The sequence below is a fragment of the Pagrus pagrus genome (assembly GCF_965226575.1).
Source record: "Pagrus pagrus genome assembly, chromosome: 4".
In the NCBI taxonomy this organism is placed as follows: Eukaryota; Metazoa; Chordata; class Actinopteri; order Spariformes; family Sparidae; genus Pagrus; species Pagrus pagrus.
Genome location: NC_140188.1, coordinates 12,151,804 through 12,173,845, shown reverse-complemented (window position 1 = coordinate 12,173,845; position 22,042 = coordinate 12,151,804). Strand labels below are relative to the sequence as shown.

Below are 22,042 nucleotides of genomic sequence, written 5' to 3'. Positions count from 1 at the left end.
CACACATCATCTTAGTTAAAATCAGGTAGTACACATGGCCGAAAGGGAAAGCGGGAGAAGCAGATGCTTATCTAGTCCCGCCCCCGTTACCCACAGAATACATTATTTCCACAAATTATATTTCTTTTGTATTTTGACGTACATGTTACAGCAGCATGCAGTGAACAGAGCTGCAGTCCAGCTCTAGACAGTACCAATTGATTCTCCTTGTGTCTCGATTAACAGAGTCAGTTGAATTCTTCACAAAAGTGGATATTTGTACTTTTCATTGTCAGCTATTGTTTGGGTACAGTTGGTACTTGTTTAGTCTTCCCTGTAGTCTCAACATAGCGTTTGCTGATTCCTGCCTCTGACCTTTACCAGACTCTCTTCTTGGTTCAGTTTATAACGATCAATAATCATATTTACATACTTTTTTTTGAAAACACTCAGATTTGCAGATTTTTTGAGTTCCTCATCAAGATTATTCCATTGTCTGACACCCATGACCGACATGGTAAAAGACTTTAATGTAGTTCGTACCTTTCTCTTTCTGAAAACAAAGTTCCCTCTTAGATTGTGTCCCTCATGTCTATGTAGGAATAGTGTTTGTAAGTTGTGAGGGAGGCTTTTGTTGGCAGCCTTGTACATCATTTGTACTGTGCGGTAGTTTATTAAATCAGGTAATTTGAGTAATTTTGATTTGATATATAATTGATTGGTGTGTTCCCTGTAGTTGGCAAAATGTAGAATTCTCAAAGCCTTTTTTTGAAGCATTAGCAGGGGATGTGTGTTACCTTTATACGTGTGTCCCCAGACCTCTGCACAGTATTGTAGGTGTGGAGAGACTAGTGCACAGTACAACAGATATAGTGCTTTTTGATTAAGTAGTTTTTGCGCTTTCCAAAGTATGGACACACTCCTGGCAAGTTTGCTTTTTAAGTGTTTAATGTGGGTTTTCCAATTTAACCTGTCATCGATAGTCACCCCCAACACTTTGTATTCATTGACCCTTTCGATATTCACTCCATTGACTTGAATGTTAATACTCTTGTTGTGGCCCTTCTTCCCATATAGCATGTATTTAGTTTTCTCTAGATTTAGTGATAGTTTATTTATATTGAACCACAAGTGGAGCTTGGCCATTTCATTATTGACTGTTTCCACTAATTGGTTCAATTAGTTGACCCAGAATCCAAATTCCCCAAATGTCAATTCAAAGATTTACAGGTCAGGGATAGGGAATGTAAAAGTCAGGCCACTTGGCACCTCACATGCAACACAATCTTCAATTAAATGAATAAAATATTTACATTTAAAGGCTATTTATTTTGTATATTTCAGTGTTGTGTTTTGAATATCTTTTTATTATCTTTTTTTCATGACAATTGTCGTCGAAATGTGATTAAATCACATAAAAAAGCCATTGAAGTTGAGAGTTTATTCAAGTTCATATGCATATATATGTAATATGCATTAAAACAACACACTCAAAAGATATATGAGGAGGACAAAATTATTATGGTATCTGGTATTTACAATAGTTACTTGACAAGAGAGGAAAAGAGACAAGGACTCTTAATGGAAGAAAATCTACATGTGGCTAAAAAGTTGAAGACTTCATCAAAGACCAAGGGCATCCTCTATCTGATGTATAGTTGGCTGACAGACAGTAGGAGGAGGGAAGCTTTTGTCTGTAAAATCTATATAAACCATAGGAAACACACACATAGTCTACTCACATGCAGACACTTGAGTGATGGAAATCTCCGCTCGGTTTATTGGCCTGATCTTGTCTCTGAGTTTGTGTGAGCTGAACTCAGCTCTGAAACAAAGCACTGGGCTTACAGAGGAAAGGACTGGTGTTGGGGTCAGCAGTGAGGCCTCATCTGTGAAATGTAAACTCCAGGGTACCACTCGTCTACCTGCATTCTCAATGGATGGTGACTATGTTATTGGTGGTGTTTTTGCCATTCACCACTACACGCACAGACCGGTGCATAATTACACCACCATGCCTGAGCCACTAAAGTGCACAGGGAGGTTAGTAAGAGGGCAAAGTGGCGGATAAGAGGATGTTATATTATATGGGGTTAGAAATGTTTTGCTTTGTATGATATTTCAAAGCTTTTGTATAATATTTAAAACTTTTGCAAATGTATGTTTCATTACCAGAATAAGAAAATAAATTAAGCCATTTTTGATCGACATGTTGCCTATTTTTAAATATGTGCATTATGGACTGATATCTAATCCTGTGTTTTGAATTATGCTGGTCACTCTGTGATGTACATTTTGTTCACAGATGCAGTGCAGCCATCAGTGATAATTCCCATGAACAGCAGTTCTGCTTAATTGTGTCTTTTCTGTTAAAATTTGATTTGAGCAATTAAATTAGTTTCTTTGTGCAGCATTGACTCTCGTGAACTGCACTTCTCGCTCGCAATGATCTTCGCCATAGAGGAGATTAACAACAGCACAGAGCTGCTACCAGGGATCAAACTTGGTTATGAGATCCACGACTCGTGCACCACAGTGCCTGTGGCGATGCATGTGACATTCCAGCTTTCAAATGGCCTGGACCCTGTGTTTTACACTGGTGACAATTGCTCACAATCTGGTATGGTGGTGGCTATTGTCGGCGAGACTGAGTCTACGCAATCTATCAGCATGTCGCGCATCATCGGGCCCTTCAACATTCCTATAGTAAATATTATGAAATTGTTTCAAACTATTTCTTCAGTGTCCGCCAGTGCTGATTTTTTTTCTTTCCTGTAAATTTATTACAATGCTTAATTCTTTTAGGTGAGCCACCTTGCCACTTGTGCATGCCTGTCTGATAAGCAGTACTACCCGAATTTCTTCAGAACAGTCCCCAGTGACCAGTTCCTGGCTGTTGCACTGGCCAAGCTGGTGAAACGCTTTGGCTGGACTTGGATAGGTGCTGTCCGGTCAGATTCAGACTATGGCAATGATGGCATGGCATCTTTCCTGCAGGCAGCACAGAAGGAGGGGATCTGTGTTGAATACTCTGAATCTTTACATCGGACCGACCCACGTAGCAGAATACACAGAGTAGCTGACGTTATCCGCAGGTTCCTACATAACTGATTGTGCTTTTGTTGCCTGTGCTGTCACTGAACATCTCCACACAAAACCACAAAAAACAATGTACTGTAGTGTTCAAACATAAAACTGGAGACTATTTGATTATCTTTGTGGCAAATTTGAAATGTAGGCCTATATTTCTTCATCAAGTTTGTTCTATTACATGATGAGACCAATACTCTATATTCAACACAAAAGATAATAATTTGAAGTAATCTTTCTCTATCATATTTATAATTTTATTAATCAGGTAGCCTAACTCTACATTTTTCTTTATCTGAAGAAACTTGATAATGTATTGGTATAATATAATATTTACTATGATGTCCCTGCAGGTCGACAGCTGTGGTCATTGTAGCATTTACAGCCCCTGCAGAATTAACACTCCTGCTGGGAGAGCTGTCGCTCAAGCCTTCTCCACCTCGCCAGTGGATAGGCGGTTACTGGCCAACTAAACAAGAACTGCTGAAGTTCAACTTCTGTGCCGGAGCCATTGGATTTGGCATTCAAAAATCTCTGAATCCAGGTCTAAGAGGATTCTTGCTGGATCTGTCTCCAACTAAAGTGGCTGCCTCTTCAGCGCTCACTGAGTTCTGGGAGGATGCGTTCAACTGCAGGATGGGAAAAAGTGAGAAAGTTGTACATTGCTGACATTCATAGTCTGGTCCATGTGGTTGTGTTTTGTCTATTGTCTTTTTGAGGGGGTCTCCTGTATTAAAATGTAAGCAGCTTATTTAAGATCAAACCCCAGTTTTCCGTTGAGAGGGAAATCTACTGATATCAAAAGAACACAATGGACATATTTTTTCTTTATAAGTGTGACTAGTTATGTTATTATATCTTTTGGCAAAAACTGAAAGAGTTTCTTATGTAAAAGAAAATAGATTAAAGCAGTTGGCCCTACTTTTTAGTGTATTTTTTACATTTATTAGAATCATATTGACACACACTGTGGAATCACCAAACTCTTAAAAATGCACCACAATGGACCCTGGGCTCTTAGTATTGTATTGTATTTTCATTTCTTTGATTTTATTTTATTTTATTTTATTGACATTTTCGGGGGTGGGTCATTTGCTGATTCAGATAACGGCATTATTCTTCTATTTATATTTAGATGTTTGAAGAATAACTTTGCTAGAACAGCACACATTAATTCTTATTACATTTAAGTAGTACTATATGAGTTTCTACAAGGTATGTTTTGTAGTTAAATATATGAAAAGAAAAGAAAAAAAGAATTGTACAGTAATTCGAAAGAATTATACTACATTCTCAGGACATTTATTTATTTTCACTTATTAAAATAGCTGAGGTCAGTATGTAATTAATTAAAAAGTTGTCGACATCTTTTTGCCTTTTGGACTTCACATCATGACATCTGATTACTGATCTGTGTTAACTGCACTTGGTATACATAACTGCCAACACAGCATGAATCAGCTCGAGGAAAGTAGACGAAAGCATGTCTGCAAAATTGTATGTAAAATAAGCATTTCTTATGAATAAATCTGAAAAATATAGATACGCATGTTTCAAGGCATTGTTGACAGTTTAAATAAAAAATAGAAATCATGAATTAAAAATAATCATAGTAAAATCATACATATTGTCAAAGCTAAAATCATGTTCCCCTTCCTTTATGTGCTTTTAGATTCAGCCAAAGAAGAAACTGTTTGTGATGGAACTGAAGACATACAGACGCTACAGAGCCCGTACACTGACACATCTCAGCTCAGAGGCACTAACACAGTGTACAAGGCTGTTTATGCAATAGCACATGCCATTCATAGTGCAGCATGTGAGGATGCAAGTTCTACAGCTGAGTGTGACAAATTCAGTAGGATTGAGTCTGGCCAGGTCAATGAACATGATTACATGAACATAACAAATGTCATGTTACCACGATAATGTAATTTATAAAACATTTTCCCTTCTCTATCTTTTTGTCTAACTTTACTTATCCTCACAGGTTCTTAGCCAGCTTAAAAGAGTGAATTTTTCCCAAAATGGTTATGATGTGTCATTTGATCTCAATGGGGATCCTGTGGCCAGATACGACCTGGTTAACTGGCAACAAAGTGAGAGTGGCAGCATTGAGATGGTGACAGTAGGGCTTTATGATGCATCACTGCCGGAGGGCCAGGAGTTGCGCATCAACAGGAATCTCACTTGGATGGATGGTGGCACACATGTAAGGAGCCCAACAGCAATAATCTAATACATTAGAATTTCAAATTTGGTGATCTAAACGGGTACAAAATTTGACACCGGAAAATGCACATGGATCGCTCTGGGGTTTGGGTAAGGGGACAAAGAGCCCGGGTAAAACTAAAATGAAAGGACAAGCTTGTATGATACAGTGACATAGGCTGGTCAGCGCTGTAGGAAGGGCAGTACGACCAGATGGGGGAAGGTACTAGAAGCTGAATACATTGGCAAAACTGGCAGTAAAGGTAGTACCTCTCATAGGTACTGACTGAAGGATTTCATACTGATTTTTAATGTATTTGTATATGTAGAAATATAGGAGACAGTAAGCACTGTGACAGAAGGGCCTTTTTCTATGAACAAGAGTAAGGGCCAATTCCAATTCCTATCTTAACCCTCAATCTTAGCCCTCAAGCTCAACTCTTAATCTTAACTGGCCCTCAAAACCAAGTGTTGAGGGTTATTTTGTCACTTAGAAATGGGACACCCCTTAAATGCAGATACGTCTTCAGACTGTGGGGGGCAGAATAACGCGAAAGCTGCGTCCAGTCTGTCAACTCAAAAAAAGGAAGAAGCAGAACGCATTTACGTCATCTGTACTTGACCATTACCGTCGACGCATAGAGACGCGACGTGTATCAACATAAACAAAACGACAATGCCGTCTGCAGCTATGCTGATGTCTTTTGCATGGGCATTAGGCATCTTTCTGAGATTGTCAGACCACAACCACAACCACGGACATATTCAGCTGAAAGTTACCGCACACCACAGCTTATTGAAAAGTAAACGATAGCAAACGATGGCTTGTCCGCACCGGCCTGCTATTGACAAAAGATCGTAAAATAAAAAATAAATGTTACGCAACAATGACGTAAGTAATCCATAAAATGGGCCTAAACTAAGATAATACAATGGTTTTCATGTTTTTTATATCTCTATTAACAAAGAAAATACTTACATTTGTAGCTTACTCGCGTTACATCCTTGTCCGGTCAAAATACGCAATGCATTCTGGGTAGCCCTTACTCCCAAAGGTGGTCTCGGAAAATCTCAATATTGAGGGCTATACAGCCCTTAAACTTGACCCTCAACTTAATTTTTTTGAGAATCGGGACAGCACTTGCACTAGCGGGAGCGCGCATTTTTGAGATTGAGGGTTAAGATTGAGGGTTAAGCGAGGAATTGGAATTCATCCTAATTGTTACTGGAAGAAAATAACAATTGCAATACACATATTGGCATTTGACTATTGTTTAAAGACTATCTTGAAAATGTGTATTCCAATCCTTTTATTCAAAGACCTGCATGGCACACCAGAATATGTGTGAGTTTGTTTGTATGTATGTATGTGCCAGGTGCCTGTGTCAGTGTGCAGTGACAGCTGTCCTCCAGGAACTCGCAAAGTGCTTCAGAAAGGAAAACCCATATGCTGTTATGACTGTATACCGTGTCCTGAGGGAGAGATTAGCAATACTACAGGTATGTTTTTTTCTTTTCTTCCTTTTTTTTTTTTTAAGACATGTCTACAACATCAACTTTATTACTGCTAAAAGCCCTCTCCTATTCATTTCAGATTCCCCCGATTGTTTCCCTTGCCCCAAGGAGTTCTGGCCTAATGCAGAGAGAGACACTTGTTTCCCCAAGCCTGTAGAGTTTCTTTCCTTTGACGAGGTCCTAGGAATCATCCTGGCTGCGTTCTCAGTTGCTGGTGCCTGTCTTGCCATTGTAACAACAGCTATCTTCTTTCGTCACAGGACATCCCCGATTGTCAGGGCCAACAACTCTGAGCTGAGCTTCCTGCTGCTCTTCTCCCTGACTCTATGTTTCTTATGTTCATTAACTTTCATTGGAGCACCCTCAGATTGGTCCTGCAGGCTACGCCACACAGCGTTTGGGATCACCTTCGTCCTCTGTATCTCTTGTGTTCTTGGGAAAACTTTAGTCGTGTTAATGGCCTTCAAAGCTACACTCCCAGGTAGTAATGTCATGAAATGGTTTGGCCCTCTACAGCAAAGGATAACTGTAGTATCTTTCACATTTATTCAAGTTTTAATATGTACTATTTGGTTGTGTCTTAGTCCTCCTTTTCGATTCGAAAACCTAACTATATATAAGGAGAGAATCATCCTAGAGTGTGCATTAGGATCAGCTATTGGGTTCTGGGTTGTACTTGGGTACATAGGCCTACTGGCTCTCTTTTGCTTAGTGTTAGCTGTCCTAGCACGGAAACTACCTGATAATTTTAATGAGGCAAAGCTGATCACCTTCAGCATGCTGATATTCTGTACAGTCTGGATCACATTTATCCCAGCATATGTCAGCTCTCCTGGGAAATTTACTGTGGCTGTGGAGATATTTGCTATTCTGGCCTCCAGTTTTGGACTAATACTGTGTATATTTGCTCCAAAGTGTTACATCATATTGTTTAAGCCAGAGAAGAACACCAAGAAACATTTAATGAATAAAAACCAATCCTAAGACCTCTGAGGTTTTAAAATGGTTAAGATGGCAATATTAAACCGACTGACATATAATGTTAAATACTCGCTTGGTACAATGCATTGTTCTGCTGGCAAACCTTGAGTCCTGGCATTCATGTGGATGAGACCTCACATACATCACACTCCCAAACATTGTCGCAGTCAAGGCTCCCCCATTAGCAACAGTTGCCCACCAATGGCAGTGACTCTCACAGCAGGACAAGGGGTTCTGTCACACTTCCAGAACTACTCAGGATGGGCCAAAGAACTTGACAAAAAGCTCAAGGTGTTGACCCAGAATCTAAGTTCTGCAGATCAAAAAGAGTAGAAATATGCTTTAACTTAATTCAAAAGGTTTAAACCCAGGCTGTTTAGGAAGAGGGAAATTACAAGACTCAAACTGATCAAACTAGTTCTAAGATTGAAAGTTGCATTGTTTTTTTCCCCGTTCTTTTTGTTGCAATGATACGAGGGTAAATTTGATAACTTGATAGAATTTGATAGCCACCAGCCACCTAGGTGAATTCCACCACCAGGAAATCTAAGTATATCACTGTATTCTAATCTACCAAAAGGACACAGGTTTAAAAGACACTGGCACTGACGTAATTCCACAACATACAAATTTTATTCTAGATAATGTTTTTCTTTCTTTCTTTTAGAAAAGACAATACAGGTTTCCAGTGAAATCAATAATCAAAACAATTAATATTGTGCAATCTGGAAGGGGCTGCTTTTAAGCGTTGATTAAGTTGTCGATAAAGTGCTAGGTACAGGGCTGAGGGCTCACCGGGCAGAGATGACTTGCTGATAGGGAGAAGGGAAGGGTCCTTATGCTACACCACACGTGAAAACCACACACTGCCAGTCACAGATATCACAGACTGAGTCGCTGGGGCCGGCACTGGATCTGGATGAGCAGCTTTCTGAAGTGTAGCTGGAACTGATGTACCCGGGAGGGCCTGCTCAACCAAGCTAGAGCCTGAGATGTACTGCAGAGAGAGTACATCAGCATTTTTATTACTCCGGCCAGATCGATATTTGATCTCGAAATTGAAGGCAGCAAGTTGCGCAGCCCACCGATGCTCGGTGGCTCCTAGTTTGGCAGATTGCAGGTGGCTTAACGGGTTGTTATCGGTGGAAATGACACATTTATGACCCAACAGGTATTCACGAAACTTTTCTGTCATAGCCCGCTTGAGGGCAAGGAACTCCAATTTCATAGAACTGTAGTTAGCCATATTCCGCTCGGTTGGCCGGAGACCTCGGCTGGCATAGGCTATTGGCCTAACGCTTCCCTCTTGGTCTTGGGACAAGACAGCTCCCAGACCACTGTGGCTAGCGTCAATCTCCAGGATGAAGGTGCAGGAAAAGTCTGCATATGCCAGGACTGGGGCTGAGACCTGTTTTGCCCTCAAAGCCTCAAAGCTCTCTTCACATTGGGGTGTCCATGCAGAACAAAGATCTTGCTTCTGCCCTCGTTTGGACCATGTACCGGCTACCTCTGCTACCAGCTTATGCAGAGGAGCAGCCAACTTAGCAAATCCCTCTACAAAGCGCCTGTAGTAGCTTGCAAACCCTAAAAATGAACGCAGCTCTGAAACATGGTGGGGACGCTGCCACTTGGCGACCGCCTCGATCTTTGCAGGGTTGGTGGAAACACTGTTCCCATAGAAGACATGCCCAAGATAATCGACTTCTTTCTGAAAGAAAGCACACTTCCCCAGTTTGACCTTTAAGCCTTCATTATGCAGGCGACTAAAGACAACTTCCAGGCGTTGCAGATGTTGGGTGATGGAGGATGAAAACACAACAATGCCATCAAGAAATAAAAGAAGAGACTGACACTGTTGGTCTCCAAACATTCTTTGCATCAGCCGTTGGAATGTACTTGGGGCATTACACAGCCCAAATGGCATTCGATTCCATTTGAAGAGGCCAAAGGGTATGCAAAAGGCCATCTTAGGCTTGCCCTGCTCCGTTACCGGGACTTGGTTATACCCACTGGCCAAATCCAAGGTCGAAAACCAACAGGCACCTGAGAGGGCATCAAGACTCTCGAGGGAGGAGAAAAGCATCTGTCCTTGTCTTGCTGTTAAGGAGGCAATAGTCCACACACATGCATAGGCTGCCATCCTTTTTCCTGACCAAGACAATTGGGGAAGCATAGGGGCTACTGCTCTCCCTGATCACTTTGGCCTCCAGAAGCTGATTAATGTGCGCCTTGGCCTCCTCATACTCCGATGGGGGAATGCGCCTGCATCTCTGTCGCACAGGAACGTTGTCAAGCACTGGTATGTCGTGAGAAATGAGCTTGGTGTAGCCCAGTTCACCATCATGTGCCTAAAAGACAGAGCTATACTTGCGCAATAGAGACTGCATATTGGCTCGGTCCTGGTCCACCAAAGCCGACAAGTCCACCTCTTCTACTCCACTCTGCACAGGGCCGCCAGACGTACAAGAAGAAACTGTAGCCGTGGTTGACCTCACCTCTGTGACCCTGGTGGGTAGACTCACGACTTGGGCAGGGCTGAGAGTACCCAGGCTGATGCGTGGGTAGAGGAGAACTTCAGTCGTCCCTACATTGACTACAGGGATGTAAGCGGTACCACGGACAACTTGGATAAGACAAGGAGAAGCAAGGAGCCCCGCTGGAAGCCCAGACGCCAGGGGCTCAAAAAGCAAAACCGGACTAGAAGGCCGTCCCGGACAAGTCCTCGCAATGAACTGCATGACCCCACCAGGCTTGCGCACTGCCTGTGAGCCTTGAACCCTGGCTGTACCAAAGAGGTCCTTTGACTGCGGAGTGGTGGATTGGTGACATTGTTGCAGGGCCTCAAGAACTGTACACAGAAGCATGAAACAGATGAGACAGCCTACCGTAAGATTCGAATGCCATGCAATGCACGGAAAAGTATGCGCCAGCTTCGAGGCCACGCTCCCCCACTTCCGACCTCGGTTGGCAAAACACGGCTGCAAAGTCAAAAATACATCAGCCACGCTGCTACATAACAAATGTGCCATGCAATACAACCAGGAGACATACCTGACAATGCAAAGCAAGCAAACGCTGTGCGCGCATGAAACACTGCACACACACACACCGCCGGGACAGCACTCCCCCCACTCAACCTCCAGCCAGATGACAGGCCGACTCTGCTGCAAGCAGAGAGTGCATCAGACACCAAAGCAAGCTACAGATGCACAGCTATAAACAACATTGTTGGGAAACTTACCTGAGGATATTAAAAAGTACCGAACTGGCCCGTTGCGCCTCACCACTGCATGAATGCCGGCACAGCCACGCCAGACCAAGCCATGCTGCAGACGCCGAAATCTACTACTGAGAAGAGATATGAAGATGCGCACCTGAATCAGATGATCCTCGCCCACATATAATTTTCAGCCACCCCTGTAATCAAAGTAAAGGAGGATGATTGCTCCCAGACCTGTGACACACAGTGGGCAGGAAGTAGGGGGAAAGTCACACTAAAGTAGTACACCCCAAATACAAAAAAAAGAAATGAGCAGCCCGCTCTGGCAAATTTTGTACATGCAATGCTTCTTTTTAAAATCAGAAAACTATTAAACAATGCAGAAAAATTGTTTGTTTTAAATTTTTCAAATTGTTATAAGAAATATAAATTCCAAGATTCGCGGGTCAGGCATAGGGAATGTGAAAGTCAGGCCACTTGGCACCTCACATGCAACACAATCTTCAATTAAATGAATAAAATATTTACATTTAAAGGCTATTTATTTTCTATATTGCAGTGTTGTGTTTTGAATATCTTTTTATTATCTTTTCTTCATGACAATTGTCATTGAAATGTGATTAAATCACATAAAAAAGCCATTGAAGTTGAGAGTTTATTCAAGTTCATATGCATAAATATGTAATATGTGTAAAAACAACGCACTCAAAAGATATAAGAGGAGGACAAAATTATTATGGTATCAGGTATTTACAATAGTTACTTGACAAGAGAGGAAAAGAGACAGGGACTCTTAATAAAAGAAACTCTACATGTGGCTAGAAAGTTGAAGAGTTCATCTAAGACCAAGGGCATCCTCTCTCTGATGTATAGTTGGCTGACAGAGAGTAGGAGGAGGGAAGCTTTTGTCTGTAAAATCTATATAAACCAGTGGAAACACACACACAGTCTGCTCACATGCAGACACTTGAGTGATGGAAATCTCCGCTCTCTTTATTGGCCTGATCTTGTCTCTGAGTTTGTGTGAGCTGAACTCAGCTCTGAAGCAAAGCACTGGGCTTACAGAGGAAAGGACTGGTGTTGGGGTCAGCAGTGAGGCCTCATCTGTGAAATGTAAACTCCAGGGTACCACTCGTCTACCTGCATTCTCAATGGATGGCGACTATGTTATTGGTGGTGTTTTTGCCATTCACCACTACACACACAGACCGGTGCATAATTACACCACCATGCCTGAGCCACTAAAGTGCACAGGGAGGTAAGTAAGAGGGCAAAGTGGTGGATAAGAGGATGTTATACTATATGGGGTTAGAAATGTTTTGCTTTGTATGATGTTTCAGAGCTTTTGTATAATATTTAAAACTTTTGCAAATGTATGTTTCATTACAAGAATAAGAAAAAAAATTAAGACATTTTTGATCCACATGTTGACTATTTCTAAATATGTGCATTATGGACTGATATCTAATCCTATGTTTTGAATTATGCTGGTCACTCTGTGATGTACATTGTGTTCACAGATGCAGTGCAGCCATCAGTGATAATTCCCATGAACAGCAGTTCTGCTTAATTGTGTCTTTTCTGTTGAACCATTGGATTTGAACAATTAAAATAGTTTCTTTGTGCAGCATTGACTCTCGTGAACTGCGCTTCTCGCGCGCAATGATCTTCGCCATCGAGGAGATTAACAACAGCACAGAGCTGCTGCCAGGGATCAAACTTGGTTATGAGATCCACGACTCATGTACCACAGTGCCTGTGGCGATGCATGTGACATTTCAGCTTTCAAATGGCCTGGACCCTGTGTTTTACACTGGTGACAATTGCTCACAATCTGGTATGGTGATGGCTATTGTCGGTGAGTCTGAGTCCACGCCATCAATCAGCATGTCACGCGTCATCGGGCCCTTCAAAATTCCTCAAGTAAATATTATGAATTTTTTTCAAACTATTTCTTCAGTGTCTGCCAGTGCTGATTTGTTTTTCCTTCCTGTAAACTTATTACAATGGTGAATTCCTTTAGGTGAGCTACTTCGCCACTTGTGCATGCCTGTCTGATAAGCAGCAGTACCCAAGTTTCTTCAGAACAATCCCCAGTGACCAGTTCCAGACTGACGCACTCGCCAAGCTGATAAAACACTTTGGCTGGACTTGGATAGGTGCTGTGCGGTCAGATTCAGACTATGGCAATAATGGCATGGCATCTTTCCTGCAGGCAGCACAGAAGGAGGGGATCTGTGTTGAATACTCTGAATCTTTACATCGGACTCACCCACGTAGCAGAATACAGAGAGTAGCTGACGTTATCCGCAGGTTTCTGTATCACTGATTGTGCTTTTGTTGCATGTGCTGTCACTGAACATCTCCACACAAAACCCCCAAAAACATGTAATGTTCAAACATAAAACTGGAGACTATTTGATTACCTTAGTGGCAAATTGGGCATGTAGGCCTATATTTCTTCATCAAGTTTGTTCCAGAACATGATGAGACCAATACTCTATATTCAACACAAAAGATAATAATTTGCAAGTAGTCTTTCTCTCTTATATTCATTATTTTTTTTAATCAGGTAGCCTAACTCTCATTTTTCTTTATCTCAAGAATCTTGATAATGTATTGGTATAATATAATATTTACTATGATGTCCCTGCAGGTCGACTGCTGTGGTTATTGTGGCATTTACAGCCTCTGCAGAATTTACACTCCTGCTGAGAGAGCTGTCGCTCAAGCCTTCTCCACCTCGCCAGTGGATTGGCAGTGAATCTTGGGTAACTAACCGAGACATGCTGAAGTTCAACTTCTGTACCGGAGCCATTGGATTTGGCATTCAAAAATCTGTCATCCCAGGTCTAAGAGAATTCTTGCTAGATCTGTCTCCAACTAAAGTGGCTGCCTCTCCAATGCTCACTGAGTTCTGGGAGGATGCGTTCAACTGCAGGATGGGAAAAAGTGAGAAAGTTGTACATTGCTGACATTCATAGTCGGGTCAATGTGGTTGTGTTTTGTTGATTGTCTGTTTGAGGGGGCCTCGTGTGTTAAAATGTAAGCAGCTTCTTTAAGATCATACCCCAGTTTTCCGTTGAGAGGGAAATCTACTGATATCAAAAGAACACAATGGACACATTTTTTCCTTTATAAGTGTGACTAATCATGTTATTATATCTTTTGGCAAAAACTGAAAGAGTTTCTTATATAAAATAAAATAGATAAAAACAGTTAGACCTACTTTTAAGTGTATTTTTTTACATTTATTAGAACAATATTGATACACACTGTAGAATCACCAGACTCTTAAAAATGCACCACAATGGCCCCTGGGCTCTTACTACTGTATTGTTTTTTCATTGCTTTTATCTTCTGCTATTTTATTTAAATTTTCGGGGGGTGGGTCATTTGTCTATTCAGATAACAGCATTATTCTTCTATTTATATTACGCTTTTGAAGAATAACTTCGCTAGAACAGCACACATTTTAATTCCAATTACATTTATGTAGTACTATATTTCTACAAGGTATGTTTTGTGGTTGTAATGAATGAAAAGGAAAGGAAAAAAAGAGTTTTACACCCATTAGAAAGAATTATATTACATTCTCAGAACATTTATTTATTTCCACTTATTAAAACAGCTGAGGTCAGTATGTAATTAATTAAAACGTTGTAGACATTTTTTTGCCTTTTGGTCTTCACATCATAATACCTGATTACTGATCTGTGTGAACTGCACTTGACATAAATAACCGCCAACACACCTTGAATCAGCTTGAGGAAAGTAGACAAAAGCATGTCTGCAAAACTGTATGTAAAATAAGCATTTCTTATGAATAAATCTGAAAAATATAGATACACATGTTTCAAGGCATTGTTGGCTGTTTAAATAAAAATAGAAATCATGAATTAAAAATAATCATAGTAAAAAGATGTTTTAACATGAGCTCAGTATGTAATTAATTAAACAAGTTGTGGACATATCAAAGCTAAAATCATGTTCCCCTTCATTTGTGTGCTTTTAGATGCAGCCAAAGACAAAACTGTGTGTGATGGAACTGAAGACATACAGACGCTACAGAGCCCGTACACTGACACATCTCAGCTCCGAGCCACTAACATGGTGTACAAGGCTGTTTATGCAATAGCACATGCCATTCATAATGCAGCATGTGAGGACGCAAATTCTACAGCTAAGTGTGACAAATTCACTAGGATGCAGTCTGACCAGGTCAATGAAAGCAATTATATGAACATAACCAATGTCATGTTACCATGATAATGTAATTTATAAAATTTAGGTTAACGTTTTCCCTTCTCTACCTCCTTGTCTAACTTTACTTATCCTCACAGGTTCTTAGCCAGCTTAAGAAAGTAAATTTTTCCCGAAATGGTTATGATGTGTCATTTGATGTCAATGGGGATCCTGTGGCCAGATACGAGCTGGTTAACTGGCAACAACGTGAGAGTGGCAACATTGAGATGGTGACAGTAGGGCTTTATGATACATCATTGCCAGAGGGCCAGGAGTTCCACATCAACAGGAATCTCACTTGGATGGATGGTGGCAAACATGTAAGGGGCCCATCAGCAATAATTTAATACATAAGAATTTCAAATTTGGTGATTTAAAAGGGTACAAAATTTGCCTGGACCCTGGCAATGCAGATGGGTCACTCCTGGGTTTGGGCAGGGGGACGAAGAGACTGGCTAAAACTAAAATGAAAGGACAAGCTAGAATGATACAGTGACATAGGCTGAACAGTGCTGGAAGAAGGGCAGTAGGACAACCAGATGGGCAAAGCTTCTAGTAGCTGAGTAAACTGGCAAAACTGGCAGGAAAGGCAGTACCTCTCACAGGTCCCTGCCAGAGGCCAGTGGCAAAGACAAAAATCATCTGAATGCAGGGAAGGAGAGTATGGAGGCGGATCCCCTTTGGAGGATAGAGACAAAGCCGAAACCACTCTGGAGGTTGAGGTGTTGACAGGTGATGAAGGCAGAATCCCTCTGGAGGTCAGGTTGGTGAGTCGTGAAGTGGAACTACTCTGGAGGTCAGGCTGTTGAAACTGATGATCTGGAATGTCTGGCTATTGGTCAGCACAGATTGGCAACCAGGAGCAGATATCAGCCACAATAATGTCTGGGAAACAGCAGCAAAAGACTCAGGAATTAGGTATATGTTAAACTCAGACTCAGAAACAGCCTCTGGACCAGATGTGTTGAGCAAACCAGGAGCAGGAGAGTGTCAATAGGAATGGACAGATGTCGATTGAGCACTTGGTAGTGGAGGTTCTGGGTCACTGGGCAGCAGAGGCTTAGGGATGATGGGCAGCCAGGGAAGGTAGGACTCAAACTCACTGGGCAGTAGGACCTCCACAGTGCAGGGCAGTGTTGAGGATGAGGAGCGGGGTAGCGAGGCTGAAAGTTGGCAGAAGCACCGTTTCCTTCTGAAGGGCTTCCCAGACAGTTGATCTAGGGCAGTATGAGTAAGGGAACTGTCTGGATATGTACTAGCTGACTGACCAGGCTGGAGGTGAGCTGACTGAAACATTACAGACTGCATAATGACAGGCCAGGGGCTAGAATGCTGCAGGTTAGCTGACTGTGAAGCAGAGGAGGCTGCAGTGACTTGCTGTTTTGGCCAGTACGCTTGTGGCCGCCATGGTGCAAATTAGCTGACTGAAGGCTTGCATACTGATATTTAATATATCTAAAGGAGTCCCCATCGGGTAGCAAATTTCTCAGCCAGAAAGTGGAGATGTAGTAGACAGTAGAGACTCTGACAGAAGTAGCTTTGGGAAGTGCCTTCTTCTATGAACATGGGTAATTGTTATAGGAAGAAAACATTTCAAATACACATATTGGCATTTGACTTTTGTTTAAAGACAATTTTTTTAAATGTGTAAACCAATCCTTTTATTCAAGGACCTGCATGCCACACCTGGATAAGTGGGAGTTTGTTTGTATGTATGTATGTGCCAGGTGCCTGTTTCAGTGTGCAGTGACAGCTGTCCTCCAGGAACTCGTAAAGTGCTTCAGAAAGGAAAACCCATCTGCTGTTATGATTGTATACCGTGTCCTGAGGGAGAGGTTAGCAATACTACAGGTATGGTTTTTTTTTTTTGTTTCTTTGTTTTTTTAAGGCATGTCTACAACATCAACTTTATCACTGCTAAAAGCGCTTTCCTATTCATTTCAGATTCCACTGATTGTTTCCCGTGCCCCAAGGAGTTCTGGCCTAATGCAGAGAGAGACATTTGTTTCCCCAAGCCTGTAGAGTTTCTTTCCTTTGACGAGGTCCTAGGAATCATCCTGGCTGCGTTCTCAGTTGCTGGTGCCTGTCTTGCCATTGTAACAGCGGCTGTCTTCTTTCGTCACAGGACATCCCCAATTGTCAGGGCCAACAACTCTGAGCTGAGCTTCCTGCTGCTCTTCTCCCTGACTCTATGTTTCTTATGTTCATTGACTTTCATTGGAGCACCCTCTGATTGGTCCTGCAGGCTACGCCACACAGCATTTGGGATCACCTTTGTCCTCTGCATCTCGTGCATCCTTGGAAAAACAATAGTCGTGTTAATGGCCTTCAAAGCTACACTCCCAGGTTGTAGGGTTATGAAATGGTTTGGCCCTCTACAACAAAGGATAACTGTAGTATCATTTACATTAATTCAAGTTTTAATATGTACTATTTGGTTGTGTCTTAGTCCTCCTTTTCGATTGGAAAACCTAACTATATATAAGGAGAGAATCATCCTAGAGTGTGCATTAGGATCAGCTATTGGGTTCTGGGTTGTACTTGGGTACATAGGCCTACTGGCTCTCTTTTGCTTAGTGTTAGCTGTCCTAGCCCGGAAACTACCTGATAATTTTAATGAGGCCAAGCTGATCACCTTCAGCATGCTGATATTTTGTGCAGTCTGGATCACCTTTATCCCAGCATATGTCAGCTCTCCTGGGAAATTTACTGTGGCTGTAGAGATATTTGCCATTCTGGCCTCCAGTTTTGGACTAATACTGTGTATATTTGCTCCAAAGTGTTACATCATATTGTTTAAGCCAGAGAAGAACACCAAGAAACATTTAATGAACAAAAATGAATCCTAAAACATCTGAGGTTTGGGAATAGTTAATATATAACAAACAGTAAAGAGCTGACCTACTCAAGTGATAGTGAAAAGATGTCAAATATACGTACTTGTCGAACTTTCAAAAGACTTCCACTTTAGAGCCAATGGAAAAATGGAAAGAATGAACATTTTTGCAGCATCTTTTCTATTAAACGTCTATTAAACGTTCACTATTGACCTCTAGGTGACTTTCTTACATGGTTTAAAATGAAAGCTGCAATGGATTCTGCTTAGGAGGCAGGCACTTTGCCATGTGAGCTATATAGTTAGTTAATTTAATCTATTCTTCATCTTAATATTTAGTCTATTAACAGTGGTGACTGAATGCCTAAGTGCTTAACTGTCATTTTCACTATAATTTGATTATTTACCTTAATTTAAACAGCTATTTTAGTTCATAATAATGGCAAAAAGCATTAGTATACGTCGAAAACGTTTTCTCGATAGATGTCAAGATATTTAGCTTGCTTGCATGTCCACAAACATCCAAAAAGGGTCCTACCTCAACATTAAGATATTTAACCTTTTTTGCACATAAACAGACATCCTAAAGGGTTGCAGTCAGATTTTCAAATATTTAACCTGTTGTGCACATCTATAGGCATCCAAAAGGGTCCCAAGCCAGACGTCCAGATATTTGACCCGTGTTGCACATCTACAAATGTCCAAGAGGGGTCCTAGTCCGACGTTCAAATACTAGACTAACTTTGAATGTCCACAGACGTCCAAGAGGTTCCCTTTTCATTCATTTAAATATATAACCGGTGTTGCATGTCCACAGAAGTCCAAGAGGGGCCCTTAGCCCATGTTGCACGTCCACAAATGTCCAAGACAGGTACAAATCAGACATTAAGATACCAAACCTGTTTTTTTGAACGTCAATAGACGTCTAAGAGGTTCTCTAACCAGACATTTAAATATTTAAGCTGTGTTGCATGCCTATAAACATCCAAGACAGGTCCTTGTCAGACGTTCAGATACCCATCCTATTGTAAATGTCCAAAGACGTTAAAGGGGTCCTATTCAGACGTCCAAATATTAAACCCCTTCTGAATGCCCATTAGATATACAAAAGTGGGCCTGGACTGACAGACATTAAAAAGACATGAGCATCTCCCTGATGTCATGTGTTTGCTGGGGTCGGCTGAATGCGGCCCTTAAACAACCTCTTTCCAGCCCTTTGTTCCCTTTTTTAGTTGTGTATTTACCCAACTCATTGTTTACGTCTGTTGCCAAGCACAAAATCGCTCTTATTTCATTAGAAAGCTTTCACCAAAGCTGTTTAAGTAGAGAGATTTCACAAGAATCAAACTGTTCAAACTAGTTCTAAGATTAATAGGTGCATTTTTTCCCCCCTGTACTTTCATTTTTATAATGTTGTTTATAATGTTGTTAAAGTTGTTTTAACACATTTAAATACCAAGCTCTGCAAGGCAGACATTGGGAATGTAAAAGTCAGCCCCCTTGGCACTTATTTTTTTTAAAAATCTGTTTCTTCAAAAAAATTAAAGTTAAATGAATAAAATATATATATTTGTCGGATGGTTTTTTTTGTACATTAATTTTTTTTCTCTCGAAATTTCAGTGTCTCGTTTTGAATATCCTTTTACTATCTTCTTTCACAACAAATGTCAAATGCTAAATAAATGCTAAATTCATTCAAAAGTAGGTGGTACTGAGTTCAGCGTCAACACTTTGATAACATTTTTTCAAATGATTCACAGTGGAACAAAAATTCTGCTGATTTTTAAAAAATGTGTTTAAACTCTCCTTCTCTGCTGCAGAAACCCTGATCCACGCCTTCATCACCTCCAGACTTGACTACTGCAACAGCATCCTCTATGGCACACCATCCAAACTCCTAAATAAACTCCAATACGTCCAGAAATCTGCTGCTCGCCTGCTCACCCACACCCGCACCCACATCACCCCCGTCCTCCAGAAACTCCACTGGCTCCCTATCCCACAACGGATTCAATTCAAAATACTCCTCCTCACTCACAAAGCCCTCCACAACCGAATGTGAATTTATTAAACTATATGTAAAAACATATGTAATATGAGTTCAAACAATAAAAAGGTTTAAGAGTAGGACAAAATTAAGATGATATCTGGTGTTTATAATGGTAACTTGACAAGAGGAGAAAAGAAACAGTGACTCTTAAAGGATAACTACCGTTTTTTACAACCTGGACCTTATTTCTAGCAAAATATATGATCATTTACTCACCCAGATAACGAAGGGCCACAACAAGAGTATAAGAAGGGCCACAACAAGAGTATTAACATTCAAGTTAATGGAGTGAATATCGAAAGGGTCAATGAATACAAAGTGCTGGGAGTGACTATCGATGACATGTTAAGCTGGAAACCACACACTTAAAAAGCAAACTTGCCAGGAGTGTGTCCATACTTTGGAAAGCACAAAAACTACTTAATCAAAAAGCACTATATCTGTTGTACTGTGCAATGGTCTCTCCACACCTACAATACTGTGCAGAGGTTTGGGGACACACATATAAAGGTAACACACATCCCCTGCTAATACTACAAAAAAAAGCTTTGAGAATTCTACATTTTGCCAACTACAGGGAACATACCAATCAATTATTTATCAAATCAAAATTACTCAAATTACATGACTTAATAAACTACCGCACAGTACAGATGATGTACAAGGCTGCCAACAAAAGCCTCCCTCACAACATACAAATACTAATGCTAAACAGACAGGAGGGACACAATCTGAGAGGGAACCTTATTGTCAGACAGAGAAAGGTACGAACTACATTAAAGTCTTTTACCATGTCGGTCACGGGTGTCAGACAATGAAATGATCTCGATGACGAGGTCAAAAAATCTGCAAAACTGAGTGTTTTCAAAAAAAAGTATGTAAATATGATTATTAATCGTTACAGACTGACCCAAGAAGAGAGTTTGATAAAGGTCAGAGGCAGGAATCAGCAGACGCTATGTTGAGACTGCAGAGGAGAATAAACAAGAACCAACTGTACCCAAACAATAGCTGACACTGAAAAGTACCGTGTGACATGCCAGGCAACAAGTCGAGACTGTTGTTCACTCATGATGGACTAATATAGACACATGTGCAGACACACACGTAGTCTGTTGACTGTCTAGAGCTGGACTGCAGCTCTGTTTACTGCATGGTGCTGTTACATGTATGTCAAAATGCAAAAGAAAAGTAATATGTGGAAATAATGTATTCTGTGGGTAACGGGGGCGGGACTAGATAAGCATTTGCTTCTCCCGCTTTCCCTTTCGGCCATGTGTACTATATGATTTTAACTAAGATGATGTGTGATGATGATTGTCTAACTAACATGCCCGAAATAAACAAACAAATAAATAAATAAATAACTTTGGTGTCATCTGGCATCGTTCGGACGAAATTAGATCCAGTGGAGCGCCGCGTATATCCATATAATGCGAGTGACGGGTCACCGAAGCGCAGCCTCTATGAGCATTATCTGCTGCGAAACTAGTTCATTTCACCAATATTTTGTTATGATTCGCTAGTACTATTCCCCTCTGAGTCCGGGCTCGTCTGTTGTCAACATCCGGGGTTTCTAGGTTGACCTACTACCTCTGACCTGGAAGATGTCATCTCTGAGCTGCGAGCGCACCTGCGACAGCCAGCTTGTTTACCTGTAGCTGCTACTGCTAGTTTGACCCCGGATGTTGATGACACACGAGCCCGGACTCAGAGGGGAATAGCATGAGCGTATCGTAACAAAATATCGGTGAAATGAACTAGTTTCATGACAGATAATGCGTTATATAGAGGCTGCGCTTCGGTGCCCCGTAACTCGCATTATATGGATATACCGGCGCTACACTGGATCTAATTTCTTCCGAACGACGCCAAATGACACCAAAGTTATCTGGGTGAGTAAATGATCATATAT

At 41.1% G+C, this 22,042-nt stretch overlaps 2 protein-coding genes across 2 annotated transcripts; both read left to right on the top strand.

The window, feature by feature from the left end:
• Positions 1–2,424: 2,424 nt before the first annotated feature.
• Positions 2,425–7,779, top strand: LOC311256461 (extracellular calcium-sensing receptor-like; the record flags this gene model as incomplete). Its single annotated transcript, XM_084351543.1, has 7 exons — positions 2,425–2,685; positions 2,785–3,074; positions 3,423–3,715; positions 4,742–4,947; positions 5,060–5,281; positions 6,657–6,780; positions 6,875–7,779. 7 exons carry the CDS (start codon positions 2,425–2,427, stop codon positions 7,777–7,779), a joined length of 2,301 nt encoding a protein of 766 aa, XP_084207669.1.
• Positions 7,780–12,105: 4,326 nt separating this feature from the next.
• On the top strand, positions 12,106–18,090 carry LOC311256477 (extracellular calcium-sensing receptor-like; the record flags this gene model as incomplete). Its single annotated transcript, XM_084351559.1, has 8 exons — positions 12,106–12,254; positions 12,625–12,919; positions 13,020–13,309; positions 13,653–13,948; positions 15,012–15,217; positions 15,340–15,561; positions 16,969–17,092; positions 17,186–18,090. The coding sequence occupies exons 1-8, from the start codon at positions 12,148–12,150 to the stop codon at positions 18,088–18,090; spliced, it is 2,445 nt and encodes an 814-aa protein (XP_084207685.1). The 5' UTR covers positions 12,106–12,147.
• Positions 18,091–22,042: the final 3,952 nt, after the last annotated feature.